This window comes from Aythya marila (genome assembly GCF_965140915.1).
Source record: "Aythya marila genome assembly, chromosome: 11".
In the NCBI taxonomy this organism is placed as follows: domain Eukaryota; kingdom Metazoa; phylum Chordata; class Aves; order Anseriformes; family Anatidae; genus Aythya; species Aythya marila.
In genome coordinates, this window is record NC_139052.1 from 1,911,750 (window position 1) to 1,937,672 (window position 25,923).

Consider the following 25,923-nt stretch of genomic DNA (forward strand, 5'->3'; position numbering starts at 1 on the left):
TCCTTCCATAGCCATGTTCTAACTTAAAAGTAATTAGACTGCCTCTAGTAATGCTGTCAAAACGTTACTCCCCCTCCTCACTGGTCTTATAGCTATACATTTTCTTCTAATTGCCAGCCTACAATACTTGGGACCAGTTTGTACCCTGGTCTAAATGTTGTTACTGTCAGGCTCCTGAGTGATAAACATTTCATATGCCCAAGTGGTATGAGCAAATCCTCTTTTTGACCTAGCTGAAGGAAGTTGCCTAGATCAGAGTTGTGTAAAACTGCTGGATCTTGGAGAAAGGCACTCCCGTTCTGCGCAAGGGCTGAGAGCAGATTCTGGCACACATTGGAGTGCTCGGGCAGCTCTGCAGAGCTTGGGGCAAGCACCTGCTTGGAACAGACCCTGCCGGAGAGGACACGAGTGTGGTAATTGAGCCTTGGGTGGAGGCTGAGCATTGTTGTTCTCTGCAGTGATGTTCTCCAAAAATAAACACTACTACACTTTGTTATATTATGGTAGGTTCATTTTCCTGAGCACGTAGTCTCACGTCACTCTTCCTCAGGTGGATAAAGAGTTGCCATCCCCTGCGCCTTTCACCCAGTTCATAATTCCCTAGCAGGGTTATCAGCATGAAGGCTTTGGGGCCACAAAATGAATTGGGTTCCTGAAATGGGCCAGAATTAAAAAATATGATGTGAGGGGGGTGAGATATTTTTGTATGTGTAGCTGAAATTGTTTCCATGATCACAATTTGCATAGACTTCCATATGTCAACTGAGGGGGCGGTGAGCAGTGCGGGAGTCAGAATGAGCAGTCGAAGCTGGGACCCTGTTAAGCCAGCATTGGTGCCTGAGAAAACACTCCCAGGTATGTTCCAGTTCAACTGTTCTTAATGCTCTTGTGCTCCTCTCTGAGTCATTTAACTCACTGTGTTTTACCAATTGAACCAGCACAAGTGCGAGAGGGCACACAAGCATGAATGACCAGCCAGGGAGGAGAGGGAAAGTCAACTGCTAAACCCACTGCTTATAAAACTGTGTCTGAAAATGTGGCTTTGTACTGGGGGATTGAAGAGTGGGTTCGTGCTCCATTTTGCTGCCCCTCCTGCAGGGACAGAAATATCTAGCGCTGAGGAAGGACAGTTGGCTGGGGAGACTTATTGCCCTCAGCAGTGCACCAGGGCTTGCCAGTTTGCCTGTCATTGAATAACTATGACCAGATTTTTCTGAAGTGTTGTCAAGAATCAAGTCATGTGTTATCAAGACGAACTTCTGTTGAACAGAGCTTTTTGTAATGCCCTGTTTTACTCCATTTATTTATTATGACAGTAAGGCTGTACCCTCTCTGTAGTCATGTTTACTTAATCAGGACAGAGAGTTCTTAAGAAGTAACATATTAATTAAAGTATTTCCTTTTCATGCTGTCATCCCTGAAGTCATACAGCACTTTCAAAGCTGACGGCTTCAAACATACTATTTGCTATACAACTTCAAGCTAATTTATTCTAGCTTTACTCAGATTTCTGTGGGGGGAGTTACTTTCCATGTAGGTGTACTTACATCAGTTACAATAAACAATAAAATCCAGAATGTGTAGGTGAGTGTTACACGAAAAGTTTCTGAACACAGTTGCCACAATGCAGCTGAAAAGCAGCCTTGATTATTTGGTGTTACATTGACATATAGTACAGTGGCACTTGTGTGGTCAGTAGTCCAAAATTTAACAGCTTGCTAGTATATGAGCCTGCAATCTTGCTGGGAGGCTAAAACCTCAAAAAGAAAGCTAGAAAATTGTATACAAACTAAAGACAAGCATCTGGAGATAGAAAGTAAACGTTGCATTGCTGTGGGATTAGCAGCAGCAAGTAAGTACAGGAATCCAACAGAGGACTGGAGGACAGAGAGAAAGACAACAAGCGTATGAGGATATTAAACACAGATTCACAAACATTGCCCCTGGATGGGTAGAAGTGCAATCAGCTTGTAGGTTCTTTGTAGTCTCCTTTCTGTACCTCAGCTGCTATCTAGGGACTAAAAGACCGATTGACCTAATTATACAGAGATATCCTCAGCATGATTTTCCTTATGATTAATTAAAGCTGTTTTATTGTATATACAGCTCCATGGGTCATGAGGGGTTGTTGTTGTGCAGTATCCTATTTTTAGATAACAACAGTAATATTAGTTTTTGTTTGTTTGTTTGTTTGTTTTTGTTCCACAACTCCTTGAAACTAAATATTTAAACCAGCAGGTAAGTATGCTTTTTGTTATAAATGACAATACAACTCAATCTGAATTTGGTAATATTTATAAAGGGCAAGTAAACAGCACTAGGTGCGTGGGAGTCTACGCTCTACCAACACATACACACGAACATCGAGCTTTCTAAATATACAGAACATTGCTTTTACATATTAAACCTGAGTACGCCTATACATATCAGAAAAGGTATCAATTAAAACATGTCCATGACTGGGGGAGCATAGTTGGAGTTGATAACACTGGTTGAAGTGCTCCCATATCTACCATGACTTAACAGTCTCCATTTTCCATCCCTTTTCTTGATTACAAACACCGGAGAATTCCAGGGCTAGTTGTGGGAACAATGTCTCGCTTTAAGTTGTTAAGCAATTCGGCCTTCGGGCCTTATGTATCCTGTTCTTCCCAGATTGAAGGGAAACACTTCTGTCTCCTTTTCAAGGCCAATAGGGCCTGGGACGAAAGGCACATCCAGGTCAACAGGGGGCATAACAGCAAAGGCCTGTGATGGCAGCAGCGGGGGGGGGGGTGGGGGGGAGGGGCGATGGCATTGCTGTCGGATCAGTAAATGAGCCTGCAGCTCCCTCACTGTTTGGCAAACCACACGTGTCTGACTGTGGCCCCATATGGCTCTTTAAGGCCTCAGAGACTGCTCTCCAGGTGCTGAGCAATCCCACCACAACCTTGTCGTTTTTAGTAGCAGAGTCCTGTAATACACAATAAATGTTTTTTCATTGTCTTTTGTATTATAAAAACAAGGAGTTCCGTTTGAGGAGCGGGAGTTGCGAAAGCTCCCTGCTGAAGTAAGGAGCTGTATAATGCTTGGCTAGACACTATGAAAATTCTTTTGCTTAATGTAACAAAAAAGAGAACTCCCTCCCCTTCTCTCCTTCTGCATCTCAGTTGCCTCTTTTGTTCAAAGACCCTGCTGCAAAGCTCATGTAAGCATCTCCTGATAAGTTGCTAAACTAGTGTATCAACATCCTGCCTTCCTGTCTCATGCTGGGCCAACACGACCAAATAAAAAAAGAAGTTGAACCACAAAGCTGAGGAAGACTACGGCCTTCATCTTCACGACCACCAGAGGGACAGAGATGACCCCCTAGCAACAGTGTGCGCAGTTGCAGAATATACCAGGATGTGCTGTGTAATCCCAGAATTACCAAGATATAAAAAGGGACCCTGGTGGGGGTGAGGTGCGTGCTGTTGGCGGAGCCGAGACTCCCCGGCCGCCCAGCGCTGTTTTGCTTGCTGTTGCTTCCTCAATAAATTCCTTTCTATTATTAATGCAATGCTCTCTGAAAATTAATTAAGGGCGCAACTTATAACAAGTCCCACACCTTGACCTCAGGTTGGCCCCATATTTCAGGATCATAAACTGTCTGATTGTTAATAAAGAGAATAAGCTGTAAGGTTGCCAGGACACTCTTTGTTCCTAAGGACTTATGATTCCCCATAATACGCAACTGCTTACCAGTGAGGGGCAGTTGTGTGTGCGGCTCCGCTTCTCTCAGCTTGAGCTTCTTTCCAGCTCCAGTGCCTATTTCCAGTGATTTTCTGTACAAGCTTCTTTGAGCAGTTTGCTGAGTTTGGCCGAACCTGTCTTCATGAGGCAATCAATGTGCCTGTTCCCCTCCTGGTCTCTGTTCTGCTAGCCTGTCCCTGTTCTTTCGTTTTTTTCTACTTCTTTATTGATGACATAATTTCCATTATATCTTGTTGCCTTTTTTCACCTCAAGGACAGGCTCCCCTCTTATACTCTTTGCCCCACAGCAGTCCTTTTCAAAACAACTTATCATCAGTCACACAACTTTGCCCAGCAACAGCAACCACCCAGCAACTTCCATGCCTTAACGGCTGGAGAACAAGCAACCCCAGATGGCATGGCGCCTCCTGAATACCCCTTCTTTGCTCCCTCTAAACTCTTTTTCAATATCAACCATTTTCTTGACACGAATTATTGCTTCATGTATCACATTTTCAACCAACCATTTATGTTCTTCATTATAGGTTTCACTTAGCTTCCTTTTCAAATATCGTTATCTATTAGAAGAAATCCTGATTTAGCCCTTCACAGGATAATGAACTTGGTAACAAACCTGGGAAGCAGTTACTTCCCGCCCCAAAACTTGTAACAGAATTTCCAGTGCTTTGATTCTGCAGTATTTGGTTTGATAACTAGCTACATTTTAAGTGCTGTAGACACAGATACCAGTTTTAAATTCCAATTGTCAGTCTATTTCTGTGAGGTGTGGGAGGGCCTGGAACAGGCAAAGCAACAGCACGGATCTGAAACTCCCACGCCTCACATATGCCTGTTTTGGGATGATGATCTCACTTGTTCTTCCTAGGAATCACTTCTGCGAGCTGAGAAGTGTCTTCCCCCCAAAACTTGCCATGAAAGTTTCTTTTTTCCCACTGACAAGCACCTGTAAGTAACACTGCTAAGCAGGCTGACCTAACGAGCTGGTTCAGGGAGGGCTGTTCAGGCTCAACGATAGTGTCCCGTGGGCGCAGCCCGACTTCGGGCCATGTTTATTTTTTAATGTGCAAACAGAACAAGAGACAAAAACAGAACAAGAAGGGAAAGCAGGTGTGTTTTTAATCAGGTGGCAGCGCCACAGCTGCCATCGCTACAAAGATGAACACGACCCTGACGACACGCACGCCGCTAACAGCGCGCTGTGCCGCCTCGCTGAGGGGACGGCTTCTCTCAGCCCGGCCCCAGGGCTGTGAGGCGCGGCCCCGCGCGGCCCTTCTAGCCCAGCGCGGCTGTGGAGACTCTATGGTGCGGCCTTTCTAGGCGGGCGGAGCTGTGGAGACTCTATGGTGCGGCAGCCATGAGCGGCGCGGGGTGGCCCCGGGAGGAGGCGGCGGTGGCGGCCGCCGGCGGCCCCGAGCGGGCGCTGGGTACGTGAGGGGGGCGGCGGGGCCGGGAGCTCGCCCGCACACCCGCAGCTCCGGCACGGCAGCCGGCCCCGGGTGGCCCGGAGAAGGAGCTAGGCGGCGGTGATGTAGGGGCCTGGGCTGCGGGTTCGGGAGTGATGTCTACAGGGGGCTTTTAGGAAGGCAGTTCTGAAAAAAAAAATATATATATATATATATTTGTATATATATATATAGTCATAGGTTTGCTCGCTAACCTTGAGGGCAAGACGTGCATTCCTGTTTAGGTTATTCTTCCTACATAGCCCAAATAATTGATGCAGTCCCTCTCTGTTTTCCTCAGTACATTTTAGTATTTAACACTGTTTAACAACGTGTTTTTGGAATATTCTCATTCCCTCTGCCCATTTTCTCACTGTTCAGCTGTGGGATAACCACACACCAGGAAGCTCGTGATATAGGGCTGTGAACAACGGAAGAGTAAAGAGGAAGGGGAGAGGGAGGGAACAAGAAGCACCATTCAGCAGATAAAGGGTGAAGAACTACAACTTGAGGCTGAAATGCCTTTAATTCTTAACCAGGAAAATGCAATTGCTGTAGGTGAAACTTAGTAAATGCTGACTTACCCCAGGCACCCTTGTTCCTCCCTGTGTAGGTTCCAGTGATGCATCTCCAGATGAAGGAGTAGTGGAAGATCTGCCTATAATAGATGAGAAAGCTGTGGAGCAGTTAACTGAAGGATTGATTTCTCATTATTTGCCTGATCTTCAACGATCAAAATCAGCTCTACATGAACTTACGTAAGCAAGTTTTTAAAAGCAGCTCCAAACATACTGGTTTGCCTTTTTTTTTCAGTGCAGTGTCCTAGCAGTCCTTAACTGAAGTATTTGCTAGTAGCACTCTGGTATTCCAACTGTGATGTTCTGGATAGTTAAGTGATATGCAGGAGTACTCGCAGGTGTATAGGTAGTGATGTTGCCTATTGGAAATCTGACTGAAGAACATATGACACCAAAATCCTGTGAGCCAGACATAGTAGAAGACATGCAAGTATCTTATGTAGTTGTTCACTTCTATAGTGGAAAGCCTGCCAAAAAATATAAACTTTGTTTGCCGTGATGACCTTCATATTGAAAGCAGCTTGTGCTGTATATTGCTTGTTGTCCAGTCTTTAAACTGTGTTGCAAAAGATGCACCAAGAAAACACAGTTAAGTCGCTAAACTGATAGGGATGTTTTGCGTATTGGTATCTCGCTGATAATTGAGAGCAGCTTGTTTCAAATGCAGACTGGACCTGCCATAGGGGCAATGTTGCTAGAGAAGGCTTTACATAGAGCCATCTCAGGTCTTTAGGGTACAATGATTAGAGTTTCCTGATGCATAATGTGCGCCTGTCAAGGACAGCCTGTGTCTGAGAAGAATTTAGCTGATTTGTGTGGGGTAGAAGATTTTTAATAAGCACCATGGATCCACACAAGTTCCATACAGAAATAACTTCATTCTGCAGCATGACTCAGAGGCAACTGAGTGGAAAGTCAAGAGCTAATAGGTTTTTCCCCCCCACATTCAACCTCACCTCCCAAAGAGGAGCCTGCATAGTGCCTATATCATCCAGGGTTTTCAGATGTTCATCCTGGTTTTCTTATCATCCTGTATAATGTTAGGTAGCAAAAAGGTGATTTTGCGTGTGCTTGGCTGGGGTTTTGCAAAAACCATTGACTTGTATTGTTACTGAAATCAGCTGGCAATCCATAAGAAGAGTCTGATACTGAGAAGCATGTATTTATACCTCTATGATCAAAGCCAGTGTTTATTTAAAGGACTAGTTGAAAAAAAATACTTAAACTTTAGAGAGAACTTTGTATAATGCTACAAGAGCTTGCCATCATGGAAGTTACTGATTTACTGAGCTAGAATTAAGTGCTCTGAAAACTTGTCTTGCACAGTATATCCTTACATTCCTTTGCCTCTGCTGCTTTACTCTGGTTTTATGGATCTTTTCTTGTTTCAGACAGAACCAAGTAGTATTACTAGAAACATTAGAACAAGAAATTACAAAATTCAAAGAATGTAACTACATTCTTGATGTCGATGCCTTGGTAAGTACTATAAATGCTTTTCTAAATCTCTACTAGTATGGATTCTCCTCCTACCCAAGGAGCAGCTTGTATATTTTTATTGTTCTCAATGACCTACAGAAAAGCTACCAACCAGTGCAGATATGAGATAAATTCCTCCTAGAGATTGGTGCAGAACCAGCATGTTTTCATTAAATAGAAAAGGCACTGGGAGGAAAGAACAAACTCAGTCTGCCAGTGGTAGTAAGTCTAGTTCAAATCCAATAGCCAAAGCAAATGCATTTTTTCCAGCAGGACTGAGGTGAGCTTTGTGCACGTCTCCAGACTAGCAGGAAGGAAGCTTGAGACACTGTTATGTGGAGCATAAATTGGCAAGACTTTTTTTATGTTCTAGTGAATATTAATTCAGTAGGTTACCAGGTGTACCTGTTGGGATATGGTGGTTTTCTGTATTGATGTACGTAAACTGTATATAAAAATTTGAATATGTTTAATCCATTATCAAATTGTTGTGGTAATTGCTATGTTTGTGATTGCTGTTTTCATGTGTAGCTTTATTAAAAAACCCAAACTATTCCAACTTGACAGTCACTACCTTAACTGTTACGTTTTTAAAGTTTTCAGAAGCTAAACACTATCACAGCAAGTTAGTGAGTATTAGAAATGAAATGATGATGCTCCATGAGAAGACATCCAAGTTAAAAGTGAGTGGGGTAACTTTTCTACTTTGTAACATAGATTTTAAATTACGTAATATTGACTCAACTTTTATTTTGGATGCATGCTCACAGTTCTGATGAAAATAGAATCTGTTAAATTCCATTCTTAAAATGTTTTTCCCGTGTTTTTGGTAGCACCAAACCATGTATGTTTTTAAACTTTCACTTACTGCTTTTTTCACTTACTGCTTTTGGAGAAGAGAATATTAAGAGAATGGGAGGGATGCTGTTTACAGTTCCAAATTAAATACAGCCATAAAACTTTTATTTTCTGTTTAGAAAAGAGCACTTAAGCTGCAACAAAAGAGGCAGAAAGAAGAACTAGAACAAGAACAACAACGTGAGAAGGAACTTGAAAGAGAGAAGCAATTAACAGCAAAACCTGCTAGGAGGACATGAAAGCAGAACATGCAATAACTTGTACAAATTAATCATTTTTGCATTCTCTGGAATGAAGGCGGACTTTGATTAAATTGGGCTATAGTTATTACTAGCAACAGTCTACTCTGCTATTATAAATTCCAGAATGTTCATAATCAGTTAGAAAGATTGACGTTTTTCATTTCAGCCATTCAAGTTGCCTTCTTTTGTAATGCTATGCAGTTTGATACTATTATAATGTAAGTTTTTTTTTTTTTAATATATATATCCTACATATATATATATATATATATATATATATAGGAGAACCTATATATCTTATATATATGTATGTATAAAAGAACCTAATAATCACAGTTCTTTGAATACCTCTAATTTTTCCATCTGTTCTTTTAGTACTGAGAACTCTTAAGAGTTTGGTGTCTGGCATCCATGATTTTCAGGCAAAATACAGAACAGTAGTTGTTAAAGTTCAGTTCTGGTCCCCAGACTGAGAGCCTGACTGTTTCACTGAAACTGCTTTGATTCAGGAAATTGTGGTCTCCTTTCAATGCCACGGATCTGATGAGATTTCTGGTGTATTTGCCTGAAAGATCACCTTACTGAAGCAGCTTTTTTTTATGTTGTTGTCAGGTAACTTAAGAACAGCTTCAAAGTAACTTTTGAATCACTTTCCAGCTGAATGAGTTGGGGAGCAATCATTAAAAAAGTAAAAATAAATAAATAAATAAAAAGCAGAACACAAGATTCTCAGAATTGATGTGTGCACAATACAAACATTATTGACTATGAGCTTCTACAAAGATGAGTGAGCTCTTGCTTCTGTAATGGTTCAACAGGAAGAATCTGGGCAGATTGCTATAGGACTGAAAGTTGTAGTTTCTTCACATTGTGTAACTAATTGAAGCATAACCAAAACTAAACCGCTTCTACTTTGTGTGAAATGTATTTGTCTGTAGGAAAAACTGCTGCATTTAACTTTTTTCCTAAACAAATTATTCATGTGTGCTTTGGGTCTCTGTGAGATAATCTGTGTGAGGGCAGCATAACAAACTATTATTAGTGAATACTGGTGATAAATGTTGTATGGAGGTTGATATCCATTTCTGTGAGTTTAGTTACTTGCAGCACTTGGTGTGAGTTCCCATTTAGACTGGCAAAAGAGCTTTAAACCGTTCGGTCCTACAGTCTAAGAAACTAGTTGTGTTGTGTCTGCTATTTTTTGGTAATGTAAATGCCATGTATTGAAGTAAGACAAAGGGTGGGCTGTGTGAAACTTTCCATGAAACAACATATGGTAAGGCACCAGAGGGGTGCCTTGTTTTTTATTTTTCTTCAGTTTTAGTTGATTTACATGTTGTATATATGCCTGGACTCATAACTTCTGAAGTTCTAATTTCCCACTGCTAATATTCATCTTTTTCTGTGAAAGACCTACTGTAACAAGTAGTCATCCAACACAGAAAGTCAACCGCATTGATGTTTTGGAGCAAGAACAAATTCCTTAAAGTAGTCTGAAGGGACATGAAATGCTATTACCGAAGTAGTAATAGATTAAAACTTTCCACGCATGTACTTTCTTTAGGTTGAATTTGTCTTGTCTTAATTGCCAGTGGATTGTTGATGTATGCTGTGGTTTATGTGTATTTCTAAAAGAAATGTAAAGAATTTCTACAGTCCATTTTTGGAGCAGAATGTACATAAATACTGTTTAAAGTTTTTTTTTATTTTGTAATGTAACTTCAAAACTAGATTCAAGGAATTTAAACTGTTCTTATTAAAGTATAATATGGAATTAGATACCTCAGTGAAGTATACTAATCAGAACTAACTTCCATTAGTATTTCTTGTTTTCTGTTGCCTCATGCAGTATTCAATTTACCTTTTCAAGTTGGAGTCTCTGTATTCTGTTTTTTTTTTTCCTTTTCTTTTTTTTTTTTTTTTGCTTCTTTCTTTTGGAGGTTTTTTTTTTTTTTTTTTTTCAAAAAAAAAAAAGATCATGTCCACTTTTACTGAAAATGTAGAATTCTAAGCGTAGAAATTGATGCTTTTGCAATTGCATGTTTCAGCATTTCTTTGGAATTCCTGATCAAATGAAGAAAAGCTTGCAGTGCTTGCTTGAGGAATCACAAACACATAAAAATATAGTTGATAGTTTTCCCTTAAAATTGTATTAAGTTCTGTTCTTGTATGAATAAGAAACGTTTAGAGAAATTTTATTAAAATTAAAGGGGAGGAAAACAAATTGGGGAAAGTTTGGGCAGCTTATATAACGTCTTTATTAATTCAGCGAACTCTTAATTATGTCAGTTAAAGCTATAATTTGTTATCTCCATTAGATACCAGTCTTTCAAATGCTACTTTTATGTCTTAATGCATAAGAAGAAAATGCCATGTTGGATTAATATAACCACAGTGTGCTGGCATCTAATACATGTACAGCTAGATTGAATAATCTTATTACTGTATGCATTTAGTCTTGCTTGGCTTTAGGAAAAAAATGATTTATCGGTTAGATAAATGTAGTGTTGGACACTTTCTTACTGTTTTGTTTGTTTGTTTGTTTGCTTTTTAATCCGGGTGAAGAGTTACAGCTAAATGTATTGTTTAGAGAAACATAAAATTACAGCTCTAAAACAATCTCATTGTACTGTTTAATACTTCGTATACGACTTATTTTTAAGTTATTAAGTCACTGTGGTGGAATTAATACTTAGATGTGCAGTATTGCTTTGAATTTCTGCTTTCTGAGTGGATTAATATGTGGATGATCAGTGCTGATTGGGGAATCTTGGTTTCCTGGGCTTCTATCATTAGTGTTGTTAACCTGGATACTTAATTTGGGTACCCCCTTCCATCATCATTCAGGTTCATGTTAGATAATTTTTTAATTCAGTGAAATCTGGCTTTTTCACTGTCAGTAGTAACTCTGCCATGTTCATAAGATGTATGTTTTCTTTGGAACATGGCAACAGAATATTTGATCTGTTTTTAGGCTGTATCATGATCTGAGTGGTAACAGCATAAATAATACGAAGGTCATTTAACTATGCTGTTGGGATTCTTGCATCTGAGACAGTTCCCTGGCTGATTTATTCCCAACTATGCTTTAATAGATGCTTTCTGCCACCTACTGTTTGCTTTGCAGCACTGCTCTTCTCCCTTTATTTTAATGTTAAGCTTGGCTTTCTAATGCCCTGACCTGCAGGAGTATTTTTAAAATTCCATTATATCTAAGTAGTCTAATTGATTTTTTTTTTCTTTTTATTTGGGTTAGTTGTGTGAATGCTATATATTGAAGAACTGGGGTTTAGTGATGTAAAACTGTAGGACCACAATATAACAGCATGAATATTAATATGGCTATCGATTCTAGGCAAAATAGTATGCGCTAAATTTCAGTAAGACAGTACGTCAAGGTAGCAAAGATATATATATATATTTTGTTGTTGTTGTTGTTGTTGTTGTTTTTTTGTTTAAATCAAAGTGTCAGCTGAAATCCTAGCAGTTTTGGCACAAGTAGTGCACTTCAAATTTCTGACAATTAGTACATGTAAGTATTTCACTTGCCTCAGCCCTCAGTTAAGCTATTTGTAGAATCACAGACACCAAAACCTGACGCCCCCATCCCTGCCACTATGGTAATACGTCTTCTAACCAGTCCTTTGTGATACCAAGGCAGTCCACAACTCTATGATGTGATGTGATTTGATACTCTACATGAAGAATATCTGAAATGACTAAAAGTGATGGGGAAGATCTGTGCTACTGGTACCTGACAGTGTCACAACAGTGCTCGTGTGAAGAAACTGTTTTCCTTCCAGTAGTAACTGTTGGCAGTGACATCTGGGGGATAACGAGTCCACCTCCAGTCTGTATATTGAAGTGCTGCTCATGATATGCCACGTAGCTTTAAAGCATAGATGTTGGCCGCACCTGTTAACTCAGGGTTTCTGTTCATTCTAGTTTGTGCTCCCATTTATCCATTTATTTCTATGATGTCAAGCCATGGGGCTTAAGAAAGGAAATCAAACGCGCTGCTTGGCAAACATGAACAGCAGTGTGGGGAGCAGTCTGTAGAAAAGTTGCAGCAGACTTCAGCTTTCACAGGCTTGCAACTTAATGCAGCAAATCACTTTAAAGCTTGATATAGAATAATTTCAAAATCTGTACACATTCAAAGGTATTAGTTTCTAAGATAGTAACGTAAAGAAGGAATTAATTGTGCGCTGTCATTAACATGGCTATGTCAGACAATATATAAGGTTGAGCTATTTTGTTTCACGTGGTGAAATGAATGACCCCAGCACAGCTGTGAAAGCAAGGCCATGTGTACATTGGTAAGGAGAACACTATGCCTGTAAATTAACAATACAGCTTATTGCTGTGATGAGCAACACTTTTTTTCCCTGTCACCTGAAACTCGTGTAAAGAGTAATATCCTGTGTAAATACAGCCTACCACAGTAATTATAGAACAGTTAATCTGAGCCCTTTGTCACCTCCCTACCTGAAAACAATGCTTCTGTCCTCTAGCAGCATAATGGAAGTTGCTAGTTTTCCAGTGTTTAAAGTCAGGTGGAAAACTTGCTGGTGAACATCTTTTGTAAAGACACCAACTGTGTGCTCTCCCAGTATGCTTTCCTTTCAGTAACATCCGTGCAAGTGTATGTGTTTGTCAAAACCTGTGAAAAGGTGTTTGCTGTCCTGTTGAAATTAATATCTTTTGGCTAGACGGGCTTTTTGGCTTTATTCTGTGTATTTATGTGGGAGCAGCCACTGATCAGGTTTGATGGTGGGGATTTTCACAAGCAGGCAGAAGGAGTTGTTCTGTTTCAGGTGCTAAAGTACTGCAGCCTCACCTCCAACACCCTTCCTACCTGGCAAGGAATATCTCTGAGAACAGAGGTAAATTGACATTACGCTTATCAGCCTTCAGCTGTAAGCTGAGAAAAGCAACTGAAGTTGATTTCCTAGAAGCAGAAGTAACAAAGCACACAAAATAACACAGAGCATGGACAAGCAGTTCAAGCAAATGAAGGGTGTTTGCTACTGGTTGGCCACGAGGAGGGGTGGATGTGATTGTGTTGGGTGAATGACAACTGGGGAACAGAGACAGAAACTGTTCCTACTCTGCTGCGTGGGATCTGATTGCAGTGCATGTGCCTGGATGCTCCAGGAGACAGACACACAATGCTTTTCAAATTAGCACTCTGCAGACTGCCTCATCCCCATCTTCTGCTTTTTACTTGCAGACAGTAGAAAATCTTTGTGGTATTTTTCAGTTGAACTCCTCCACAATGGGCAAAATTGCCTGTTCTTTATATCTTTCTACAGTAGCTTGTTTATCAGCCGAGCTGCTTTACTTATGCAGAAATTTTGTGCCAAGAGGGGAAGGTCAAGCCTGAGAAGGAAGTGGCCTTACACATGCTTTGGATCTACTGGTTGCTCAGTGCCTATCGTGATTTGGCATAAGTACCTTTGCCTGTGTGTTTACTGTCAGCTCTAATCTTTGCATGGGTTTTCTTGGTTTGACAAATATGATTTAGTGGATTAATAACTGTTATTACTTCACCCTGTCAGCATGCCATAAATCAAAGGGAGAAGCATTTTACGGTCTGGCTCAGCAGTGTGCTGCAGCTGGCAGAACAGGAGCAGCCTGGCACTGGGGCTGGGAGGCTCCTCTTCCTTCACGCGTGCAGTTGAGCTACCGCCTGCTTTCCCAGTGGCACTTGGCTTTTTATTTTCACATATGTTTAACGTGCTGCGACTCCAGCCTTAGTGTGGCGAGCTGTAAGAGGGGGCTGGCTCCGGCCGGGCAGCAGGCGCCGCTTATCGCGCAGGGGCGGCCCGGCCCGGCCCCGCTCCCGCCCGGTCTCCCTCCCTCCCTGCCTCCCTCCCTCCCCGCAGGGCCCGGCTGGCGGCGCACCAGGCAGGCGAGTGCGGGGCTGAGGGGTGGGCGAGAACGGTGGGGAGGGGGAGGGGGAGGTGGGGGTGCGGCGTGTCCCCCTCCCGTCCCCCCCTCCGGGCCATCGCGGCTGACAGCTGCCGCGCCTCGCCCGTGCTGGCTCCGGGCTGCTGGCCCCTTGGCTTCTGGGCGAGCCCGCACGGCTGGCGGGCGACCGGCTTGTGGGGCCCGGGCCGCGTTTGCCGGGGCTGGGGGATTTACCCGCGGCGCTGGGGGGTGAGAACGCCCCTCTGAGCCTCGGTGCCCCTCGTTGGCCGCTCTGGCTGTGGTTACCAGCCTTGTTTTGGACGTGTCTTTATCCATTAGAGGTTGGTTTTATTTAATTGCAGCCATAGATATGTGCAGAACCGTAACCCAAGACAACTTTCACCCTCGGAGCTTGTTCGTTGGCTGGGGGGAGGTTGAGGCTGTAGCCAAAACTTTAATGTGCGTGGGTGCGTTGTAGCTGCTCTGCGTTGGGTTCTGCACAGAACTAGCTGAGGAGTGCTTGTCCTGTGCTGCTGAGTCTGCTTTGTTGGGTGGAGATGGCAATTGACTAAAATGCACAAAAATATTCGGTTATAATGCATCAATTAATAAGCCCGGTTTTAGTAAGGTTTCTCTTTAAAGAAAAAAAAAAAAAAGGCAATCGTTCCCTCTATGATGCTTGTAGAAATGTTATTTGTTTGCTTTTTAAGAGCAGCTTAATGAAGATAGTTCTTGTGTTTTGCTTTCTTGGTCTCTTAAAGGTACATAGGTCACTAATTCTGGAGAGGCGCTTCCTATATATGTTAGTTTTTAACTGGGAAGTCAGTATTCTATTGATACTACTTTAACCTGCTCGATGGCATGCAAGCACCAGATAATATGGAGCTCTCAAATTAGAGTACCCAAATTAGAGGACTGGTGTGTTGTTGATACACCTGTTAATTTGAGAGTTTAATATGAAGGATTTTGCTGTTTGTTTTTAAACACCTGTCTGCAAATGGCACTTCAGATTGTTTGTGTGCTCTAAAACAACTTAAAAGCAACATAATGCTGCATTATCATCTGTTAGACTGCTTGTAGTTAGGGTACGTCTTTGTGTGTTTGTAAGTATGCTTACAAACATGCTTACTTCAAGATCTGTTTGGTCAGAGAGAATAATTATTCCTTACTTAGCACTACAAACAGGAAGTTTTCTTCTGGACATGCTGTGTATTGTCAACCAGCAGGCCACAATGCCTGTTCTGCTGGTTTAATAAAACCAAACCAAAACCCTTCGTTCATGAGCTTGGGGAAACAGGATGTACCTCTTCAAACTGTGTCACAAACGGAAGTTGCAGAAATTACTCGTCACAAAAATTCCCCTTTCTGACTTGAAGAGAGCACGACACATCTAACACCAGCTAACTTTTACTTCTAGGGCTAAAACTTCCTCTGCATGCTTGAGCAGGTTGTCCACTTCTTTCAAGAACAGCCTGCACGAGATAAACAATAAACAGCCTTCTAAAGTGAAACTAACTCACTCGAGAGTTGCTGTTTTTTTACAGGGAAGAGGATGAGAAGAATGTCTGTATCTTGGAAACTTCCTTTAAAACAAAGTGAATAAAATTGTTTTTGCAGAGGACACCTCCCATGTTTTCTCTCTCCTTCCCAAACTAATTATACTCTGAGAGGTAATAATGGGACTTCTTAAAGAATTTAGGGTATACAGAGGTGAGGCTAATATAACACAGAAGGTGCAGAATGAATTGGTCAACTATGTCTAGTGTAGCAGAGAGTTCTTGGAGTTGTCCTTGGATTTTATTTATTTTTTAATATTTGAAATTTCTGTTCTAGATTTCAAACTCCTCTCTGTAAATTCCATAAAGGAATTTTACCCTTTAGAAGTGAAAAAGCTGCAGTTCTTGCCTGGTGATTCAAGGGATTAAACAAAGTCGGGCAGGTGAAAGTACACATGAAAATCTTGTCATAAGTTGATTTTCAGGTTATAATGCTTATTCATTCTTTATTGGCAATGCTGCAATAAGGAAATGAATTAAAATGAGTTTATACCTGTTTTATTGCTGACAAGTTAAAAACTGATATTCAACATGTGCAGGCAATGTATTCAGAAGAGGGATAGTTCTTTTTTACTCTAGCACAGGGAGAGAAACATGTTTGGAGATTAACATTAACTGACATTTAGGTAAAACAGTTGCACTATCCCCTTGACTGCAGTTGTCAAGACTCCACCGCCTCCTGGTTCTGACTCTTCCTTGTCACGTGAAAAGGTGCAGCTCTAGCAAGTATAAGGATGGGTTTCTGACCTTTGCTTCCAGCTGCTTTACTGATACAAATGCTAAGAGGTGATCATGGACAGAGTACACCTATTTTAGGTGTACTTAAAGATCCCAAATCTAGGAAGATGTAAACTCTTGTTTCATTGAACTTTGTTTTCCTGTCAAGCCTAAGGCTCCTTCTCCTGCAACAGCAAATTAGTACACATACCCTTGCACATAGCACTGGAAAATTTGGCATGCTTGCCATCATGGCTTGCATCCCTGAGAGGTGGGGAGAAGGGGAATGTCCACTGTGTGCATATGCTGGTCTACGTTGGCATTCAAATACAAATGTAATGATTTACTTTCCAACAGTGGAATGGCACTTTACACAACTCGCTTGTTCAGTATTTCAGTGATCTTCAACATTAAATCCTATAACTACACCACACTGCAATGTAGGAAATCCTTTTATTTCTTGTGGCACCCATCTCTTCAGGGTGTAGTGATATTACAGCTGGTGTAACAATAAATGTTAAAGCAAATGCATCAGCTATGCTATAGCATCAGATGCACTTTCCTGCCAAAATAAGCTGAAAAATTTATTACCCTTTGTTAGAATTCATTTGCTTGTAGGAAATTTTAATTTCCTGGCAGAGGCCATGATTAATTTTTATGTTTTTCCCAAATTGCTTGCAATCAGTCTGCAAACTTAGTATCTTGGCTGTAACAGAGGTTTAGTATTACAATTCTTGCCTTGGAGACTCATCTAGCCATATAAATAAATAGGAACTCTGCCTTCTGTCATTAACTGGTGCCTTTCCATATCTTGCAGCTTCCTGCTTACTGAAAGATGGCAGCAATTGGAGTAGCGCTGTCCTGTTCCTGTCTCCGTCCTGGCGTATGGCTGCTGAAACCAGGAGCACATACGATGAGCTCCCTTGGTTTACATACAGCTGCCAGGTGTGCTGCCAAGGATTATTATGAAGTACTTGTTCTGGGTGGAGGCTCTGGTGGGATCAGCATGAGTGCTCGGATGAAGAGGAAAGTGGGGGCAGAAAATGTAGCTGTTGTTGAACCAAGTAAGGTAAGACTTCTCCCATTGGAAGCAATAAGCATTTTATATATGTGACCAGTTTGATCCGGTTCTTACCCTTCTTCAGCCCCACATATTTTGAACTGTGGAGAGGAAGCCAACTAACCTGCCTTCAGTAAGCTTCACATTAAATTTGTTGCTCCATCATAGAGATGCGTGCATCCGTTCAGCTTTGTCAGGCAAAACTCTTGGTTATTTATACAGCTCTTTGGTTGAGAATAGCACATTACTACCTATTTGAAGTGATGTACCTGCATCAATTAAACTGTTCTTAAATACTGGTCAATTAAACTGTTCTTAAATAGTCATAGAATCATAGAATATCCTGAGTTGGAAGGGACCCTTAAGGATCATCATGTCCAACTCTTGACACCGCACAGGTCTACCCAAAAGTTCAGACCATGTGACTAAGTGCACAGTCCAATCTCTTAAATTCAGACAGGCTCGGTGCAGTGACCACTTCCCTGGGGAGCCTGTTCCAGTGTGCAAACAGTCATTTAAACATTTCTTTCATTCTAAATTTCTAAATTTCTAAACATTTCTTCTTAGTCATTTAAACATTTCTTTCAGACTCATTACTATCAGCCATTGTGGACCCTGGTTGGTGCTGGTGCAAAGCAGCTGGAAACATCTGCACGTCCAACAGAAAGTGTAATGCCTAAAGGTGTTGAGTGGATTAAGTCTCGAGTTATGGCACTGGATCCAGATAAGAACTGCATCAGGCTAGAGAATGATGTCAAGGTAATAACATCACAAAAACATTAGTCTCAGTCACTTATTCGGTGTTTGTCCATCACTCTTGGAACTACCTATGGAGCAAAACCTTCCCAGGCACCGAGGAGGCTAGGAAATTTGCTTAGTCTTATGAGAAGTACTTGATCCTAAAATCTGTTTCTAATGACTATTACAGATAACTAGGTTAGAATAACCTCAACTTAAGACATCATCATCATGAGTCTTCTTCCTCTTTATGGAGAACTGAATAGAAAAGGTGGAATAGTTTGCTCAAAACACTTGGTTTCCTGTATAGCAAAATTGTGTGTAGAACTCTTAATGCAGTTAGCATTTTAATGATAAATTATTATTACAGCTTAACATTTACTTTCATAATGCCTGGCCTTATGACTCTATTGCTGTCAGACATCTTAAATTTTCTTTGAGATAATGTTTTGTTTGTTGGTTTTGTTCTTCTCTAAAATATTTTTTTTCCCCCTCTACAACAGGTATCTTACAAGTATCTGATAATTGCCCTTGGGATTAGTCTGCATTACGAAAAGGTACTTCTTTTATAGTTATCATGTTTTTACTAGTTTTAATGGCATTATATGCCTTCATGACTCACTAATGTAAATGTTTTTTTAGTATACTTTTTTTTTCTTTTTTTAACTGCAGGATACTACAATGCTAGTATGAATCAAAGAGCCAGAAGGCAGCCTAATGTATTAAGTGTGTCCCTCCACATATTTGTGTGTAAAAAGTCAAATTACCCATGGGGAGGTCTTTTAGGGTAGCTTTGTGGCACCTCTATGGCAACACCAGGTGATGGGACAGCAAGTTAAATGTGAACATCAAGTATAGTCTGTAATGAGACAATGAGATATGCAGACTGCAGTCTGAGGCATCTCTAATGTAAGCAGAAATGAGGAACACACAGCAGTTAGTAAAATGTGTCTTGAAGAATCAATTTGACCCCTCTCTACCACCTTTTTTAAAGGGTACACTTCAAAAGGAACCAGCTGTTACATCTGTGTGTGAATAGGCCTTTGGACCCTTCCCATCTATTAGTTTTCTTGTACATTTTCTACAGTGGCACTCAAACTCATGGTATGGCACCAGAATAATCGTAGCACTGGATAGGAAGAGGAAAACACAAAGGCAAGGTGTTAGAGCGATTTGACTCTCCTGGCTTTAACCTGCCCAGCATATGACGTAGTAACTAATAATGTATTTGACTCTCTTTTTGAGTAGCTCCTAATGCATACACAAAGAAAGAGTTAGTCTTAGTTAACTAGAGTCACACAAGATGAATTCAGCTGATTATATCAGCGGAATGAGGAATTGCATTGTGCTCAGTGACCCTCTCAGTCTTCATTTAAATTTCTACAGTACAACTTGAAAAAAATAAATTCAGTGTTCAGAAATTCAGTATTTGGTAGAGGAATCCATGTAATCACTATTACTCTTTGGTGAGTTTAGTGAATAAAATTCATAGTAACAGGCTTACATGGCATTAAAACCAAAGTGGCCATTTTAAAAAAGATGGTTGCTCTTATTTGTCTTCACTAGCAGCATAGTTCGTGTTGTAGACTGTAATCTCTTAAGCACATTGCAGTGATGTAACATGACGCAGTTATCTCTCAGAAGTTCTGCAATCCATTATTTTGAAAGAGGGACGACTGCCTGTCTCATAAACAGATGCTCTGGTGTACTAGTAGGAAAATAATTATTGGAGACAGAGCTGAAGCAAAATAACCTTAGGAAATACAGATATCTGCAACTAAGTATTGTGAGAAGTTTCAATCGCTTTATAAACTTTCATAATGCTTTTTAGTGTGTGTTTGTTTGTTTGTTTTTTACTTAAAATGATGTGGCAGTGACTTTTTCTGTTCTTACTCTGATTTTCATGCTTTAGTCTACAAAAACTTGTGTCTGGTTCTGCACTGAACAGTTCCAGTACAGATGTTGCAGACCACAGTCATTTCAGTAAATATTGCAACTACTAAAATTTGATGGAAATATCTATCTGGTTGGTAAGCTTAGGGGCGACCTTATTGCTCTCTACAGGTACCTTAAAGGAGGCTGTAGTGAGGTGGGGGTTGGCCTGTTCTCCCATGTGCCTGGTGACAGGATGAGGAGGAATGAGCTGAAGTTGCGTCAGGGGAGTTTTAGGTTGGATGTTAGGAAGAACTTAATTGAAAAGGTTGTTAGGCATTGGAACAGGCTGCCCAGGGAAGTGGTGGAGTCACCATCCCTGGAGGTCTTTAAAAGACGTTTAGATGTAGAGCTTAGGGATATGGTTTAGTGGAGGATTGGTTAGTGTTAGGTCAGAGGTTGGACTCGATGATCTTGGAGGTCTCTTCCAATCTAGAAATTCTGTGATTCTGTGATTCTTATTTTCAAAAATACCAACTAGTAGGTTTATATTAGCTTTCTTTTTTTCTTAAATATCTGTTTCTTAAGTCTCCATTTAATACTTGATGATGAAGACAAAATTCTTGCTGTCTGTAATTTAAACCTTTGTTTTCTTTTCCTTAGATCAAAGGCTTGCCTGAGGGTTTTCATCACCCTAAAATAGGTTCCAATTATTCAGTTCATACAGTAGAGAAAACATGGAAAGCTTTGCAAGATTTCAAGGAAGGAAATGCTATCTTCACTTTCCCAAACACTCCAGTGAAATGTGCAGGGGCTCCTCAGAAAATCATGTATTTATCAGAGGCCTACTGGAGGAAAGTAAGTATTTTCCTCTCTCTGATAATGTCTCTTACCAGATATGGAGGGCTTTTGCTAAGAGGTTTTTATCATCTTTTTAAACAAATAAAAAAGCACATGGGAGAAATAAGACTCAGGATTATTAAATGAAAGTGACCAAGTTGCCTTTTCTGTTATTAATGTTTACTAAATGAAACTAACTGAATTGTGCATAAGCATTTTGCATTTATTACTGGAGAAACTTGCAGAATTCAGAATTCATACGGAATGAACTGCTTAACCTGCTTCTGGTGAGCTACTGATACAACTGTTCTCAGCCTAACTCCAGGTGGTACACTAAAATCACACTGGCTGACATTGTCACTCTTGTTGCTTTAAGTAGCCAGTGCCTACTAAAGCAAGCTTAGTGGCTAAATAAAGCAAGCTTAGTGGAGCTTCAAGTAGAAGTGTCAGGCTCCATATATGTTTTAAAATTACATGATCAACCTACTGGGTATCTGAATAATGCATAGAATTGACGGTTTCAGAATGCTACTACAGATGTTTAACCTGCATACAGCATCGTTCAACAAATTGCAGCCATCTCTTTTCCCTAGCAATTTCTGTGGGGGACATCTTCAGTACCTTACTCTGAAGGGGTAAAGTATCATAGGAATTAAGGTACAAGGATGTATCCTGTCTGGCTTCTAACATGCTCTGAAATACTGTATCTGAAAAGTTCTAATGTTACTACTACATTAATTATTGAACTGCACTGTTCTATTAACTTTTCAGGACAGTGGCATTGTTCTCTTGCTTCTGGTAGCTTATCTTTGCAAATAGAAAAGGCTCACTTGATTTTTCTGTGCAGACAGGAAAACGACCCAAAGCGAACATACTGTTCAACACTTCACTCGGTGTCATATTTGGTGTTAAAAAGTATGCTGATGCATTGACAGAAATAATAAAGGAGAGAAATATTACTGTTAACTATAAACGGAACCTTGTTGAAGTTCGAGCAGACAAGCAGGAAGCTGTGTTTGAAAACCTGGACAAACCTGGAGTGACTGAAGTTCATCAGGTGAGAAGCTTTCAGGCCTCTGGTTTGGTCCTTCTTCTTTGTATGTACTGTAATGTAACTGCCACAGTATAACAATGTAATCTGTTGCTCTATTGTGTACTGCCATTTCCTCCTTGTGGTACCTTGTCGTTTAATTTCAGAAGATTTAATTTTGAAACTAAGGTGGAAAGAAGCGGGGGCAGGGTAAATGACTTAATAAACCATGCCTGAAGTCCTGTATGCCTTGTTAGTATAATTTGGGAATGTCTCAGGCATATATATGGAGGAAAGAAAACTTCTGTTAGGCCAGTTTACATGGAGTTGCCTGATAAGGTTCATGTTAATAAAGAATTTGGAAAGGATGCACTTCAAATTTGTTATCAAAGTTTCACTCTATATACCCATGTTTAAAATAAAAAATAATTCTTCATACTGTTTTTAATTCCTTACATCAATACAAGTACGATTTGCTCTGATAAACTAGACACTTAGTGCCTTTTCTGTCTGTCTAGTATGAAATGCTTCATGTCACACCTCCAATGGGGCCACCTGATGTACTCATCAACAGCCCTGTCTCGGATGAAATCGGCTGGGTAGATGTAAATAAGGAAACTCTACAACATAAAAAGTATCCTAATGTTTTTGGTATTGGAGACTGCACCAACCTGCCAACATCAAAAACTGCTGCAGCTGTAGGTAAAGGCCTGTGCATGTTTGTGTGTGCAGTGGGAAGTGTGGGAGTGACAGTAAGCTTTTAAATCAGACGGTTGTTTTGTTTGTTACTCTTGAGGCCTGAACTTCAATTTTTTTCCATCTTTCTAAGACTTAAGTCTCCTGGACCAACTGATGAGCTGAAGACTGTACCGATGCCATTAACCCCCCAGTTCTCATTTTAGATGCCTGACAGCTTGACTAATCCTATTTTCTGTGGTCACAGAATGACATAAAATGAACATGCTACTCTTGTGTTGTCATTTTTCAGTACCCAGACTTTCTACTCTATCTTAGCAGCTCATGCATATGTGTCAGCTGATAAGTCTACTGAGGAATCACGTGTTCGTTCTTGCAGTCACAGCGTCCAATATAAAAATGCTTTATATGGTCTTGTAACTTTAAAAGAAAGAAAATCAAATCCAAGGGTCTATAGAGTAATGTGAAGAGTGGTATAGGCAACTCTTGCAGCAAACTTCAGTGTGCTGGAATCTTCAGTGTTTGAGAAGACTTGACAAGTATAATTCAGCATGGCAGAATGGGTATAGGCTAAAAACATATAGCTCAAGTTTTGTTAAGCCTTCACAGTTGGAAACAATGAGGCCAAAATGTTACTGCAAGTGTGATTTATTTTTTTCCTTTATGTGGGACTGTAAAATTTGCAGACTGATTTGACATACATGTTCAATTACAGCTCAATTGTCTAACGCTACGAGCTACTACTGCTTGCTTAGCAGTATGACAGTAATTGCTGTCTAAAGCAATTTGTCTAAAGTAGAACGACAGTAATTACTGTGTAAAGCAAAGCCTTAATACACTTTTTTTTTTCTTCTCTTCCTTATCTAGCTGCCCAGTCTGGAGTGCTTGATAAAACTATTTCCCTGGTAATGAAGAACCAGTTGCCAACTAAAAAGGTATCTTTTAAGACAGCTTTTGTCTTAGGGGGAAGTTGTCTTGAATGTTACACCCACTCTCATGCAGGAATTTCTGCTAAGACAGTCAGTTAAACTGCATGAACTGAAGACAGAAAGGGCTTCATGTCAGCAGTAGAGGTGCTAAATGGCTAATTACTGATGTCATAGTAGTAATTTCATAGCACAATTCATATTTGTGGTATTGTCTTTAAAAGCATGATCTATTTCCTTCCTTCTGATTTGGAAGAAGTTGAAAAGCTGATTGGGCTGGGTACATTGACAATGCAGGTGGACTTAGTTGGACTAAGAGTGTTGGCTAGTATAATCCCTACTCCAAGAAAACCCTCACAAACCCTATTATATCTGTTCAGCTTGTCTCACATGTTCAGAACATGATCTTCTAAGGAGGCAAGTGGAAGTTTTTGTATTCCAGAAGCTGTTAAGCCTGTGGCTGTTTTTTTTTTTTTCTTTCTCTGAGACAGCTCTCATTTTAGGCACAGCTCCTCAGTTAATATTCCTGGGGTACTGACCTGAGTATCAGTCCATACTGCAGTGAACCCCTGGAAATTCTTAAGACTATATTTAAGAACCTGTTTATATTCTGTCCGTTAAAGCCAGCACCAGCTCTTGTCCTTATCTACTGGTCATCTTTTCTGCTGGTTACAGTAATAGCCAGCAATTAATGACACAAAGCCCTTTAGGCAATTGTTTAGGTACATTCTAATGTAAGTAGTGTCATTACGTAAATACACAATCTGCAACTGAAAGAAAATAGCTTGGTTATTATGATTATCAACTCATAACTGTCAGCCTTTTAAGCCTGTTAGAATTAACACTAAGTGCAGAAACCTCCTAGAACCTTACTTTGGTATATTAATGTTAATCATATAACTTGCAATACTTAAGCATCTAGCCTTTACTCAGATGAACATAAATGGTGTATTCTTCCTTCCAGTACGATGGATATACTTCCTGCCCACTTGTAACAGGCTATAACAAGGTCATTCTAGCAGAGTTTGACTACAATGCTCAGCCTTTGGAGACCTTTCCCATTGACCAGAGTAAGGAGAGGATAACCATGTACCATATGAAAGCTGATATGATGCCCTTTCTCTATTGGAATGCACTACTCAAGTAAGTATTTTAAGTCTGAGGAGGCATAGGTGGTGTGATCATGCAGAACAAAGCCAGGTACAGGTACCAGTACCTGTTCTGGATAACAAGCTCTTTTAAGAACAGTAATTGTACAGTGAACTTCAACTTCGAGCATTCTTTGCTAGTAACAGGGGGCTTGTGCAAGAACAATACTGAATTTTACAAAAGGACAGCCGTTGGCCAAGTTGAAACAACCTAGCTAAAGCAAAACTGATTCTCCAAGACAAACCCCTAGCATTCCTCTCTTAGTAAATGGAAGTATCATAAGGGAGTAAAACATCTCTCTCCCCCCACCCCCCTTACACATGCAGATATGACTTTGATGTGATGAAACAACTTTCTCCCTTTCTAGGGGATACTGGGGAGGACCAGCTCCTATCAGGAAACTAATGCATCTGGGCTTGAAGTAAAGTAACAGATAACAGCCAAAACTCTTGGAACAAAAGGAGTGGCCATACTGCACAAGTACTCATACTCCCTCTTGGACAACCACTTAATAGACAGACTTTTTTAAAGGAAGCAGCTTTTACACCAAATTCACTTTCTATCTACTAGGGGTTAAGCCTTACTATACACTCAGTGCTCTTCTATGTAAACCAAAGCCTTAAGCTGATTCTGTATGTACACTGGAAATTGAAGTTAAGTTTGAGGTTGCCTTAAACTACAGGATGCTACATTTTCTACAGCAATCATTGACTATAAATTTATATAATGGAACAGTTTTTCAGTGACTCTGCACACTAGTAAAACCAACTCGTTCTCTCGTTTTTGAGGAGCCTCAGTCCAAATTTCTTCAGCAAAAACCATTGCAGATGGACTATAGAAATTAGTGCAGATTAAATCTTCCTTTTCCAGATTTGTTTAGATATATCACTATAACCCTAACCTTTTTCCTCAGATCAGACTCAACGTAGTTGCACTATTCAGCTTCTCTCTTACCCTATCAATTACAGGAACTTGTTTCTCCAACTAATGAAAGCAGATGTGTTCATAAAAGTCTCCTACATGCTAATTCCCCATATAAAGCTTTGTGTTTTACATATACCCGTGTCACATAAATATGTATTATGTACATTAGCA

At 40.4% G+C, this 25,923-nt stretch overlaps 2 protein-coding genes across 3 annotated transcripts; both read left to right on the forward strand.

Moving 5' to 3' along the window:
- The first annotated feature begins 5,027 nt into the window (after nt 1-5,027).
- Nucleotides 5,028-10,950, forward strand: BLOC1S6 (biogenesis of lysosomal organelles complex 1 subunit 6). The gene is made up of 5 exons (XM_082769569.1): nt 5,028-5,156; nt 5,788-5,932; nt 7,144-7,231; nt 7,828-7,914; nt 8,209-10,950. The coding sequence occupies exons 1-5, from the start codon at nt 5,087-5,089 to the stop codon at nt 8,326-8,328; spliced, it is 510 nt and encodes a 169-aa protein (XP_082625695.1). The 5' UTR covers nt 5,028-5,086; the 3' UTR covers nt 8,329-10,950.
- A 3,235-nt stretch (nt 10,951-14,185) lies between these two features.
- On the forward strand, nt 14,186-25,920 carry SQOR (sulfide quinone oxidoreductase). Of its 2 annotated transcripts, none has more exons than XM_082769347.1 (10): nt 14,186-14,245; nt 17,335-17,586; nt 18,166-18,336; nt 18,819-18,872; nt 20,851-21,045; nt 21,875-22,084; nt 22,576-22,759; nt 23,621-23,688; nt 24,644-24,822; nt 25,196-25,920. In XM_082769347.1, exons 2-10 carry the CDS (start codon nt 17,353-17,355, stop codon nt 25,251-25,253), a joined length of 1,353 nt encoding a protein of 450 aa, XP_082625473.1. In that variant the 5' UTR covers nt 14,186-14,245; nt 17,335-17,352; the 3' UTR covers nt 25,254-25,920. The 2 variants fall into 2 exon arrangements, with proteins under 2 accessions (XP_082625473.1, XP_082625474.1); XM_082769348.1 differs by lacking the exon at nt 14,186-14,245 and adding an exon at nt 14,314-14,585.
- The last annotated feature ends 3 nt before the right edge of the window (nt 25,921-25,923 follow it).

Bases quoted from the DNA above. Each gene is read 5' to 3' on its own strand.
- BLOC1S6 (XM_082769569.1), top strand. From the start codon at position 5,087: ATGAGCGGCGCGGGGTGGCCCCGGGAGGAGGCGGCGGTGGCGGCCGCC. The intron at 5,157-5,787 runs GTACGTGAGGGG...CTCCCTGTGTAG, and splicing joins CGGCCCCGAGCGGGCGCTGG to GTTCCAGTGATGCATCTCCA. The intron at 5,933-7,143 runs GTAAGCAAGTTT...TTCTTGTTTCAG, and splicing joins TCAGCTCTACATGAACTTAC to ACAGAACCAAGTAGTATTAC.
- SQOR (XM_082769347.1), top strand. From the start codon at position 17,353: ATGGCAGCAATTGGAGTAGCGCTGTCCTGTTCCTGTCTCCGTCCTGGC. The intron at 18,337-18,818 runs GTAATAACATCA...CCTCTACAACAG, and splicing joins GGCTAGAGAATGATGTCAAG to GTATCTTACAAGTATCTGAT. The intron at 24,823-25,195 runs GTAAGTATTTTA...CTCCCTTTCTAG, and splicing joins TATTGGAATGCACTACTCAA to GGGATACTGGGGAGGACCAG.